The sequence below is a fragment of the Tetrao urogallus genome (assembly GCF_951394365.1).
Source record: "Tetrao urogallus genome assembly, chromosome: 4".
NCBI classification, from domain to species: Eukaryota; Metazoa; Chordata; class Aves; order Galliformes; family Phasianidae; genus Tetrao; species Tetrao urogallus.
The window spans coordinates 42917504-42929563 of record NC_136817.1 but is presented as its reverse complement, the minus strand read 5'-3'; the positions used below and the strand labels follow the sequence as shown (position 1 = coordinate 42929563).

The following is a 12060-nucleotide window of genomic DNA, read 5'->3' as shown; positions in this document are numbered from 1 at the left end:
TTACTCAAACACAGACTGGAACATTTCTTGTACAACTTTTATATAAGCTTCTCTCTCTTCATTTGTCATGAGAGACACAAGCTCTGGATTTTCACAAATTTCACCATACGAGTAAGGCTGAGCAGCTACCATTAAAATAGGATCTAGTGATTCTTGCTCTTCCTCTTGTTCAAACTGGCTGCCTGCTAATTTTGTTATTGTACTTGAGTGTTTGGCATTTTCAGACTCACTGTCACTGCCTGATTCAGGTAACTTGCTTTTGACAGCAGGAGCATAGTCAGTGCTGGACAATGACTTCATGGATTCATGGATGAGAAGAGTCTTGATGATTTCATTCTCGCTGACAGTTTCTTTAACAGTTTCTTCAGCTTCTTCAGAAGCATTTGTTCCTAACACACGATACGTTAGAGCTATGAATACTTTTAGTTACCAGATACTATGTAAATGAAATATTTTTTCCTACTTTGTTTAGCATTCTCTAAAATGCAGGCATTTTGAAGAACTTTCTGCTTAGAAGTAATACCAGTGGTGCCTGGCTAGAGTGAGAACATTTCAGGATATGGTACTTAACTTCTGGCTTTAGGATTATTATCTAAGCCACTCTAAAGAATAGTTTTCAGAAACTAAGTTTTGATAGTCACTAGACCAGAATCGGAGGGCTATTGTATATTATGAACCAATTTCACATCATTTTCTAGGAAAACTACATTTAATTGTAGTAAAGCTGCTGAACTATTTGTCAGTGCTCAAAACTTACCAGCATTATTGATGGTAGCTGTTGTTGCTCCTTCCACAGTGCTCTCTGACATCCAGATAGGTTGCTCTTTAGTTGCTTTTTCTTTCTTTTTTTTCTTGCACTCAGAATCTTGGACATCAATAATTAAGTTTTGACTATATGTATTGCCAAAAGAGGAAATTTTGGTGGCCCATTTTTCAGGTCTACTGCAGGGTTCCGGCGAGCTTGAACATACCTTCTGGTCAAAGCTAAATGAAATGTCATCCATTTTGGACTGATGAAATACAAGCAAGACCCTCACTTCCCATTCAAACCACCACCACCACCAACAACAAAAAAAACAATAAAAAACCCCACCAAGAATGAAGCTTAGTAGATGCCTAGCTTTAATAGGTTCTCTCTAGTTTTAACTAATTTTCATTGCCCCTTATCTCATAATAGAGGCAAGTGATTCTGACCCACTGATTTTTTTTGCATTATTTCTGTAGTAATGCATTTCTAGATAAAGGATACCTATAGAGTAACATTACTTTATCATGGAAAAGGCTGTGAACTATATTCACCAAAGGAGAAGTCTAGAATATAACTCCTTAAATAATGTAACAAAAATAAAGCTGTAAATTTATAACAATTTAGATGCCGTAGATAATAACTGGCTTCTTCAGTAAGGAGTTTCCCATTATGTACAGTCAAATAAAGCAGGCCTTTAGATTAGGTATTTCAAAGATGGTACAACTGGAAAGTTGTTGGAGAGGCTGTATTATTAGGAGATAGGAGAGTTATACCTTTCTGATATGCCTGGGATTGCTGTTGGCTGAGGTTCCAACAAGTCATATGGCAGAACAGTATCTTCTGTCTCACGCAGTAGCACGAAGATAGGTTCCATCTGCTCATTGAATTTTGCTAGCAAGGTTCGAGCATCTCGCTTAGGCAGTGCTGAGGCATCTTCCTCTACTTCAGTATTGCAGTAAGTACAACGGAAAGTCTCTGCAATGTTATCAAAATTGAAAAAAATCTCATGTTCATAGAATACAAAAGATAAACAGTAACTTGTTGAGAAGTCCTACCTGGACAGTTTCCAAAATACTCTAAACTTTACCAGAGTTTTTGCATTTGTTCATTTCATTCAAAGGAATTCAAATTCTAGCTTTTTTTTTTTTGGGGGGGGGGGGGGGGGGTAGGGGGGTGGAGGGAGTGGTGGTGTGTAGAGGTGTATGGGAGGGGGAGGAGAAAGACTATTCTCATGTTAGTTGTACAAGAAAGAAGTACCCATGCTGGGGGGAAAACTTAGGTTGGTTAGACTTGCAGTAGCATTAGATACTAAGGGGGGGTTTTTTTCCTTGTTTTATGATCTTTTTCTAACTTCACAAACATATGAAAAGACATTTGCAAGCATAAAGAACATCTGCTGGTTTTAGTTTGAAGTTCCACAGTTCAAAAAAGACTTCATTAAAACATATACTAAGTCCTACATTTGTGTCTAAATGAAATAATCACCAGCCTTCATCTTTGCATTTCAGTAGCACATCAGTGTCTCTAGGATGAGAACAAAGCGATAATTTGCCAAATGACAACATGCTAACTTCACCTTTGAAATTTCAAGTTAATCACTGTAAAGTATGGGTCATTCTCACTGGCTTTGGCATCCTTTCAAGGTGCCATGACCCACATGTTAGCATTGTAGCTGCATTTAGAGTAATATATTGCAATAGAATTCCATTTTTCCTCCTTTTGAACAAGTGCTCTCTAGTTATTTTGATTTTAAGGAGGAGAAACCCCGGACTCTGATGCCACTTCTGCTATGGATGTGTCATGTTGCCCTGTGAGGAGCCTGAACTTCTCTGTTTCCAGTACAGGACTGAAAGAACACCTCTCCTCTGCTGACAGTCTTTGTTGTGGTTATTACAGTTGGTGGCTGCAAACTGCTTTATCCATCTTTATCCATCCAACTCTTCCATCAGAAACATCAAAGACACAAAGATTAACTTAAATTCAGAGTAGAGTAACATAAATATGTAAAGACAGATGAGTAGTCTTAATCCAGGTAGAGTGTCTAATTCCTAGCAAGGTGAAGCCTAAATCTGGTTCCCAACTCTGGATCTTACACTCAAGATTATTTTCTCTCATTGGGCCTATTCTACAAAGAGCTTTTCCTTTTACCCTCATTTCCCAGCTTTTTTTCCTGTCCTCAGCTCTTTTCCCGTCATCAAGCAAGAAGTAAATCCTAACAAATACACCTTCCTTGCAAAGCTCCCAAAAGAGCCAATTTAATGTTATCACAGTTATTCTTCAAGATAAAAACCAAATAAATGATTAAACACACCTGTAAATACATCAAAGAGTTGATTGACCTCCAGGTCTGTGTATGTGCTAGAACAAGATGGACATTTAAAGGAGGACCTGGTAGTTGAATCCCGCTCATCTGCTTCTATCTTCCGCCGCACATGGTCCAGTTTGTACTTTATCACATCCACCAGCACCTTATAATTGATGTAATAGTAGTTGTGTCTTGTGCTCTTCCCATTAGGCCCTGTTTCAACTCGCATACGCAGCTTCACAAACTTGTCTGCCTTGAGTGTGTTGAGAACAGTGCGCAGCTGTTTGCGTTCGTACTTGAGCAGCTGTAACAAGTCATCCTCTTTCACACAGGGGTAGCGGGTCAGTACATCCACAGCCAGGGAGTACTCTACTCCATAGAAACCCCTCACTATGTATTTGGCCAGGCGCTTTAGGGCCGCTGGGACTTCTGTGGTAACGTTTTGCTCTTCCATCATGAGTTGTACCGCTGTCAGAGAAAGAAGTGTTGCACAGCAAGTTATGGTAAGCCTTTTTGTTCACTGTCGTTTGCTCTTCTGCAAGTCTTCACTGAATAAATTAATATAAAATCCTTAATCTGCACCTATGGATGGGGTGGTACCAATAGACATAGATCAGGTATTCAGGTACAGCAATTACAACTGTAGTATTCATAGATTCTGTGAGTTTTTACACAAGAGGACATCTAGAAAAATAGGTACAGAAGACAGTATTTTCATGTCTAGGCATGCCTGAAGTACTCATTTTCACTCATAGCCAGCCATAAAAATTACAGCTCAGGATGCAAGCCAAGTGGAAAAATCTATAGTTTAATTCATAACAACATAAAATAGATGTGGTTCTACCTCCCTGTATGACAAAGCTACAATGGGTATTTGAGTACTTTAGTGTGCTGCTTATTATGTTGTTGGTTTGGTTTTTTTGTTTGTTTGTTTGTTTTTTCCTTTGCTGGTTGTGAGGGTCATGCAAAGGCCTAGAAAATGATGTTCTATCTTGCCTGGCACTGCCCTCACGCAGCACAGCGTTAGGACTAAGCCTACTAGATCCAGTGCATCAGAAGGTGGGTGGGGGTGGGACAGCACATTATGGCATGTAGTAAGTTGCCAGCACTTGCATTGACATCCGCTGCTGAGGGGCACCTTGCTCAATCACAGGTGATTGTGCATCACTACATAGAGCTTGCAGTTACTCTTCAACAGAAATCATAGTTAAAAACAAAAGCTATAATTAAATTTACATCTCATAGGGAAAGCACTGTCTTGTCACTAAATTAAGTATAATCCTGGTGGTCTAAGGCTAGAAACCCAGAAAGAAATGGCACTACCCTGACCTAAATCTCCCACAGGAAGAACAGGGAGCGCTGCATTAGGCTGTTCAGGGAGGAGACTGAATATCTGGGCTTCGGCAGGCCTGAGGATCCTGACCTGGCTTTGTGGTTTAATGAAACATAAGTAGAGGTTGGACCAGATGGTCTCCAGAGGTCTCATCCAACTTAAATTATTTTGGTGTGCTCCAGAAGAATTAAGCTGAATCCTAGTAAGGAAACTAAGGTCAGTTCCACCAATGGTCCACAGAACAGTAGGAACAGTGTTTCTAAGATTTTTCATGAAAACCTCAAGGAAGGAACAACTTTTTTTTTTTTCTTTTTTTTTTTTTTCCTCCTCTCTAGTTCTACTTTCCCTTCTTCTTTGTCCTCATCCTCTGAAAAGTCTCAGCCAAACCATCCATCTGACTCAATGTAGCTGATAGGAGTGGACAGATAAACCCTTTCCCAGATAGGAAAGCACAGGTCCTTGGACTTTTGTTGAACTGAGTCTCCCAGAACTAAATCCAATTCTAGCTGCCAGTCAAGCCTTAACGTAACACCATCTTTGTACATGTGTGCTCATCCCAGACCTGTATTATGTACTTGCAGAGATTTGAATTGCACTGAAGTGTTTCCAAACACCTTAATGTTAATAACACTTCAAGTCCAGAGTCTTACAACCACAAAAACTATTTAAAAAATAAAAAATAAAAAGGAAAAAAGCCACCATTTCCAACACTCCCAACACCAAACCAGCCAAGCCAAAAAAACTCAGCACTTCCACAACAACGGCCATTGTCCATCACCTGTAATATAAATACTGTGAATATATTCTGCAAAAATACTGATAAGAAAACACCACCACCACCACCACGTACACATAGTATCAATTTGTAGTAGAAATACAGGTATTCAAGCTTTTGGTCAAACATAGAAAGCAATGGCTTTCTTTTTACAAGCATAGCTGAATTTCCACAGAATAAATAGCAGGCATGGAAAATACAAACTCAGCATTCTTTCCATCTCTTTGCTACATCTGAGGTGATGTTCTCCAGTCCCCATTGATAAACTTCCTCGCCTTCCAATTGCCTAGAGGCTCACAGTTCAGGAGAAACTGCTGGTTAAGAGCTGCTGTCTGCAGGCAGCAGATCTCCATTAGGAAACTGAGATGACCCTTATCAAGGAAAGGAGAAGAAAGTGGAGCAGCTTTGCTGCAGAGATAGAAGGGCTTCAAGCAGGAATCTACTCCAGAGCTGAGTTGCAGTCACACTCCAATAAGTGACAGGTATTTTGCTACTCGTATGGATCATTGGGAAGTAGTTTTTTTTCAGTTGGTAGCACATATTGACAGATACCTTTGAAATCATGGCCTAATTTCTACTGTTAAGTGCTTTTGAAGCACTTTTATGAGGGTGGGATCTACTTTTTTTGACCTCTTTGTTATTTTAGATGCTGGAGCAGCTCTTCAGTTTGTGATTTACATGGAGCTATTATAGCTTCAGAAGAGAAAATACACCGCTTTGTTTTTGCCATAAGCAAGAATAGGAACTATCTTTCAGACCATCCTTTGTTTTGGGAAACCTGCACAGAATTGCTTACTGTATTAACAAGCAGCTATCAAAAGTAGCATTTCAAGTTCACAGACATCACATAGAGCAGGTTGTACAAGGCTGATCTACAGCCACTTGCTTAGTTAACCTTCTATTTGAAACTGTCTGAGCAGATACACGCTTTAATTTTTTTTAATTAGACTTTTACTTCAAAAGCTCTAAAGGAGAAAAATTTATTAAAGTAGTCTTTTGTTAAAATTAATATAATCACATTATTTGTAACTAAGTTAAAAACTTTTATCATTACCTCCATTATATATGCAGAAATCTCCAGACTGCTGCTATACAACAATCACCCATTTCCTAAGAGCTCAAAGTAACTGCAAAACGAGCTTAAATATTTCCCAGCTTTTTCCTACACCCATCTGTGATCAGCCCCAATTATCACCCAGGTGGAGCAAGAGTCCCCAGATCACATTTCATTAGGAACTGAATGAATTCACTCTCGTACACGTTGCATCACGATATAGTTACAAATCTGATTGCTCAATGCTACATATCTACAACAGATCAGGACCAAAATTTTAAGTGACTGCAATCTGTGTTTTCATTAGCATGACTTTACAAGACTACAGGTAACATGATAATTAACTCATTTTTTTGTTGCAAAACAAAAACATAGCCTGGATAATTTACATAATTTGTGTTTAGGAGCTTTCATTGAAAATATTCAGAAAAAAATAGCATACATATATTTAGTTTTTGTGTTTTTGGCATGTTCTATTTTAGGTGGCTTCTGTCTTCAAAGGAAATGAAAAATATTTTTTCACTGTGTTTTTTCTCAGAAGATAGTTATACTTTTATTTCCTTCTATGGGTGAGAAAACAACATTTAAAACAAACTCTAAACTAAGGCTGCCAGGCACTCTTAGGACTGTAATCATCAATTTGATCTCCAGTCTGTCCATCATGTATGTGTGCAGTGGAGGTTGGAACCTTGTGGTAATTAATGTGTGGTATTGTGTGTTAAATTTAAAATGTTGCACAGAACAGTTGAGCAGGTATACGTTTTTTCATACTGTGCTTCTTGAGCACACTCCTTTGCTATGATATTCCACTAGAACATGCAGAGGTGCAAGACTGCATGCTGGTACTTGTGTTTTGTCTGTGGGAAAGGTTTAGAATGAGTAATCCCCGTGGGTTTCCTTGCTAAGTGTTTTCAACAGGGAAAGTGCTCTGTAACATCAGAGTTTCATTCATGTGGCTGTCCTCAGCCTGTGTGTGGTGTGGAAACATGGCACGAAGACATAAAATAGCTTTCTAAATTCAGCAGTGCCATGGTTTAGCTGGGAGTACTGCTCTCAGAAACAGGAAATCACAAGCACCTGGGCATGCTGTAGCTGATAAGGAAGGCTTGCTGAGTAAGGACATCAGCCTGCATGTAGTAGAGGTAAGTGTACACAGCAGGGGTACTGCTCAGCCCTGTGCCTGCATGGGTGGCGGTGTTCTGTGAGGGCTTTTGCTAAGTCCCCTGTTGCACGCACACTCAGAGAAGAAGCAAATCATCGTAAGTAAGGTAGTAATAAAAAAATGTGGTTTGAGTGTTTCTGAGCGCCTGTAGTTCTGGCACTGAGGACCGTGGGAAGCAGGATTTGAGCTATTAAGTTGTTGTGCAACAAAGACATTACTGAAAGCAGGAGCTTGAGACACAGGTAGGCAAAGTTGTTTGGTTTTGTTTTAGGCCTTTTTGAACAGTGATGATGTTTGTGTAGAGTGGCTCTGGCATTGTGCTGTGCTTGGGGCTACTTGAGGAAGACAAGGCAGGTTGTCAGTTGAGCAGTCTGAAATGGGAGAAATAAAGAGCATCATCAGAAGTTGAATGAGAAAAGTAAAGGGTTGCTGCTCTGTGGAGCAGGATCCCTGTGGAGTAAATGCAGTGCGTTTTCCCTGTGGTTGGTGCACCTGGCCTTGCAGGAGGTTGTGATGTGTACCTTGGGCAAACATGAGCTTTGCAGGCTGCTTTTCTGTCTTCTCCTGGCCCACCACCTGCTATTCTGCCTTCCTCCAGTGTTCTGCTTCATTCTACATCCTTCATGACAGCTGGTACCCGACACTCCCTTAGTTTATAAAACAAAATCTCTAGCCTGTGCCTTCAGGTGCTGTGAAATGACAAAACACCAGAAAGATGCTAACAGACCATATATAACCTGCTACCCTGTGCACACGGTTGTTAATTGCACCATTGCCTCTCTCTTTCCTTGCTGTCCCATAAGTCTCTGCTTAGACAACACACCAGGTGTTAATGTTTAACCGTGTGTTTGTGAACCAAGCAAACCCTGCCTCGAGATGGTTCTTCTTCTTAATGTGCTGGTTTTCTTAATGCGCTATCCCCTTATTACTGAATTATTGAATCCACAGTCCCTGAAGGCGTGCTGGTATCAAACTAAATCAGCTTTTGATTCTTCTCAGAGTAGCGTACATTGTAATCTTCCCCACATCCAGAAAGGTAGAGGCGTATGCTACATATGGAGCTCTGAGCTGTGGAATTTTGATTGGGGATTTTTTTTATTTTTATTTCTTGCATTGGGTATTGGCCTAATGGAGAAAGCTTAGCAAAATTAAGAGAATGACAGAACTTTAAAAGTGGGAAACTCAAAGCAAACTTAATGTATGGAGTTACCTAAAGTACAAAATATTCATCAGAGGCAGGCATTACTACTGCGACTCTTCTACTGTTCACACATAACCCTTGAGCTAAAAGAATAAACTTTGCAAAACAAGTTAGACTGAAATCTTGTCTTGTATACATTTAACGTAATTCAGATCTGATTCAGTGTGGTGCAGAAAATGGCATGAGGGCAGAGCTCCAGGTACTCAGGATGTAAACAAAGCAACTCCTTTAGAATTAATTTTGTCTCTTTTAAGTAACAGTGTTTGGGAGCAGACTGAGCTACAAAAGATCCTTATAATCTTTCATAGAACAAGATAAAATGCTCTGAAAAACCAGTAGGCAGGCTAAGAGGAATCAGCTGAGTGGTCTGCTTGCTTCTTGATCACAGTATTTCGTCGATTTTGAATGTTGTGTTTCCAGACAGTTGTAACAGTTACAGGAAGCTTTTTATAAAAGGCATTAATATGTGGAGTCTTCTTCCCAAGGCAAATTGTGCTTTCTGCCACTGCTTTGAGCATTATTATTTCTGGCTAATCTCGTTCTTCTGGTGCAAAGGATGGGAGGTTTTGCTGCTTGGAGAGATTTGGTGTACCTTTTTCAACCATGATTCTGGTCCTGCAAAACCAGAACAGCTGCTGATCCTCACCTCAGCATAAACAGGTAATTTGCCTACTGTTAGCACTAAATTGAAAACCAAGATTCTGAGCTTTTTCTTTTTTTGGGTGGTTCTGCTTCTTTCTCCTCCCGGCAGTGGTCTGAGGAGCTGTGTGAAGGGCAGACAGGTGTCCATGTGCTGTGAAGGAGGAGGTGGAATGTGGTGCTTGCTTAGGGGTTCTCTGCTACTCTATCAAAGCCCTGAAGAAACAGATCCGTGTATTTTCTATTTAAAAAAAAAAAAAACAAAACTAATAAATCATTTTTTCTTTCTTCAGTGAAATGGCCTTAGCTTTTATGACAGGCAGCTGGGGCAGCTGGAACAAGGGAGAGGAAACTTATGCTAAAAACAAAATGTCTCTACTTGTAATAAACAAATGTAACTTCTCTGGCTTGAGATACCCTTTAGAGCAAGTGCTTTCAGCATGAAGAGGTGGAGATTAAATCAATAAGCAATTAATAACATTAATCGCTGTTGACATTAAGGCAGATAGAGTATAGCATATTTGCTTCCTTTTTTCCTTTTTTTTTTTTTTTAATAGCTTTTAATATTTTTGTCAACAGTCAACACATGTATTCAGGCTCTGGATAGATCTCCATGGGATTTAGCTATGCACCTGCAATTATAAAGCAATTTCCAGTGTGGAAATGTGGATTCTCTTGCACAAGGGGCATACCAAAAGCACATTAGTTAATGACTGTAAATAGTCTACACTGCCTTGCTCCATATACTCTAAAGTGGGAGAGGACTGATTAAGGAAGTAAACTTACTACTTATTCTTAAATGACAAAGTAATTTGATTATACCTCTTATGCAACTAATTCTAAATAAATCTGAACATCCCCCCCTCCCGCCCCCCCGCACCAGATTAAAGCGCGAATGCAGCAGTACTGTGACTCTGTGACTTGTCCTTCACAATAGGCAGGTACAGACTGTAGCGTGTAAATTGGTTTGTTTTATGTGAATCATCTGACCCAGAAACTGCATTTCAAACTACACGTTATTTTTCCACTAATCTAAGATGTGATTTTAGCTTACGTAGGTGCAGCAGACACTGTTGAGATGAAAAATAGACTCTGGTAAAACAATCATGCTAATGTGTTTCTGCTTGCTTACATTAGTTGGAAAAATATTAGGTATGTAACTAGTGTAGCCCTTTTGTTTTTAAGATCAGTTTAAATAGCGGGATGTGGATTTCCGTGTGGTCTAATGTGTCAGTGCTTTATATCCATTTGAGTTTCTTCTTGCTGCACTAGTGCAGCCATTTTTCTATGGCTTAGGACATTAGTACTTCATTTGACCAGATGCCATGATTTTCACATACCAGCTGATAGTTATTTGGCAAATAGCATTCCTTTTGTCCCTCTTTCTTCCACTGTTGATGGAGGGAAAGCTTATTAGAACTGACTGTTGTAAGCTGGTAACATGGTTCTTAAAACAAGGGATGACTAAAGGTTAGCTTTTCTATGCATATTTGTATTTAAGAAAGGGCAACAGTACTAATTAAAACTTAGCCAGAGATGCTTTTGATGAAAGTTAACTTTGAATCTCAGATTTATGAGCAATAACTTGTTTCCTTTTCTGTAGACTTGTTTGTGTTGTTTGAAGGTACTTGGAAAAAGATTTTATACTAAGCTTTACTGTTTGGAACAGAAAACTGATAACACCTACTGTTCCAGAGCTCTACACCACACATGTACTGCTCTGAATATTCTGGTTATCAAGAATCCAGCTGTGAGGGGATGTCATCAACTTACACATTTTAGGTAGACTGCCTTATGCAACAGTCACTGCAGACACCAAAGAGACAGCAAACGCTTCCTTTACACCAATGGCAGGGATAAATGCATGACTTTGCTATCACTTCAAATATGAATAGCCTTCCTTCTGTAGTGTAGCAGAAGAACTACAACTACAAGAACCAACAGGCCCCTATGCTTACTTGCCAGTGTTTTTTCTCTTTGCGTGTTATAAAACAAGAGTTGGTACTGTGTTTTATAATTAGACCTAGCAATGATCTACTGCCGTATATAAAACTATTAATGTATTCTACATTATCTGCTTCCTAAGATATTAAGGTATCTGTACTTCTCCCTGTTTCTACTGATCTTTACTTAAATTTGTGTTTCAGGCCAACAACACAGACTTGGCTTTTCATCTTATCCAGTTTTAGTAGTTGGTTACTCATAACTCACAGATCGTTTAGACGTTACTCAAAATCCGTCTATGGGGAAGCAAATGCCTTTTCTGCCATGTGATGTGTAATGTATCTGTTGACTTCCAATAAGGTATGAAATCAGTGCAAATGTATCAGTCTGAGAAAGAAGTTCTTCAGAGTATTTATTGTATTAGTATTTTTTTTTAAACAACAGAACAATCTGTATTAAAAAATGTATCTGTTAACAGGCCAAGAAAGAATTTCAGCTAAAGATCCACAAATCAGTGAACAGACACTTAAGACTCAGATCTACTTTTAAGATATTTCCACAAGAGCTTGTTTCTGTGACTAAATATGTATTCCTGGTTGGTTATGTTGTAATAGAGCATTTTAGACATATCTTCATATGAGAGACCAAAACAGGAGCTATTCATCCTAAGTGCTTGGGAAAGAATAACAGAACTATATTATCACAGATAATCTTCTAATACACAATCCTTCTTGTGCTTAGTAGGTGGTATTTTAACTAATTTGTGCTTTAAAAGTACTTCAATTAAAGAAACAACAACACATGAACAAAAACAAAACAAACCCCAAGCCAAAATAAGACTACTGTCAACACTGAAGAGATCCAGAGCTAAATGCTGAACTCATGTTGCAGAAATAGCT

General features: G+C 39.1%; 1 protein-coding gene across 1 annotated transcript; it reads right to left on the bottom strand.

Annotated features, from left to right (window-relative positions):
* Window positions 1–3510, bottom strand: LOC306945991 (general transcription factor IIE subunit 1-like; the record flags this gene model as incomplete). The annotated part of the gene is made up of 4 exons (XM_079534899.1): window positions 1–389; window positions 758–984; window positions 1522–1723; window positions 3060–3510. 4 exons carry the CDS (start codon window positions 3508–3510, stop codon window positions 1–3), a joined length of 1269 nt encoding a protein of 422 aa, XP_079391025.1.
* Window positions 3511–12060: the final 8550 nt, after the last annotated feature.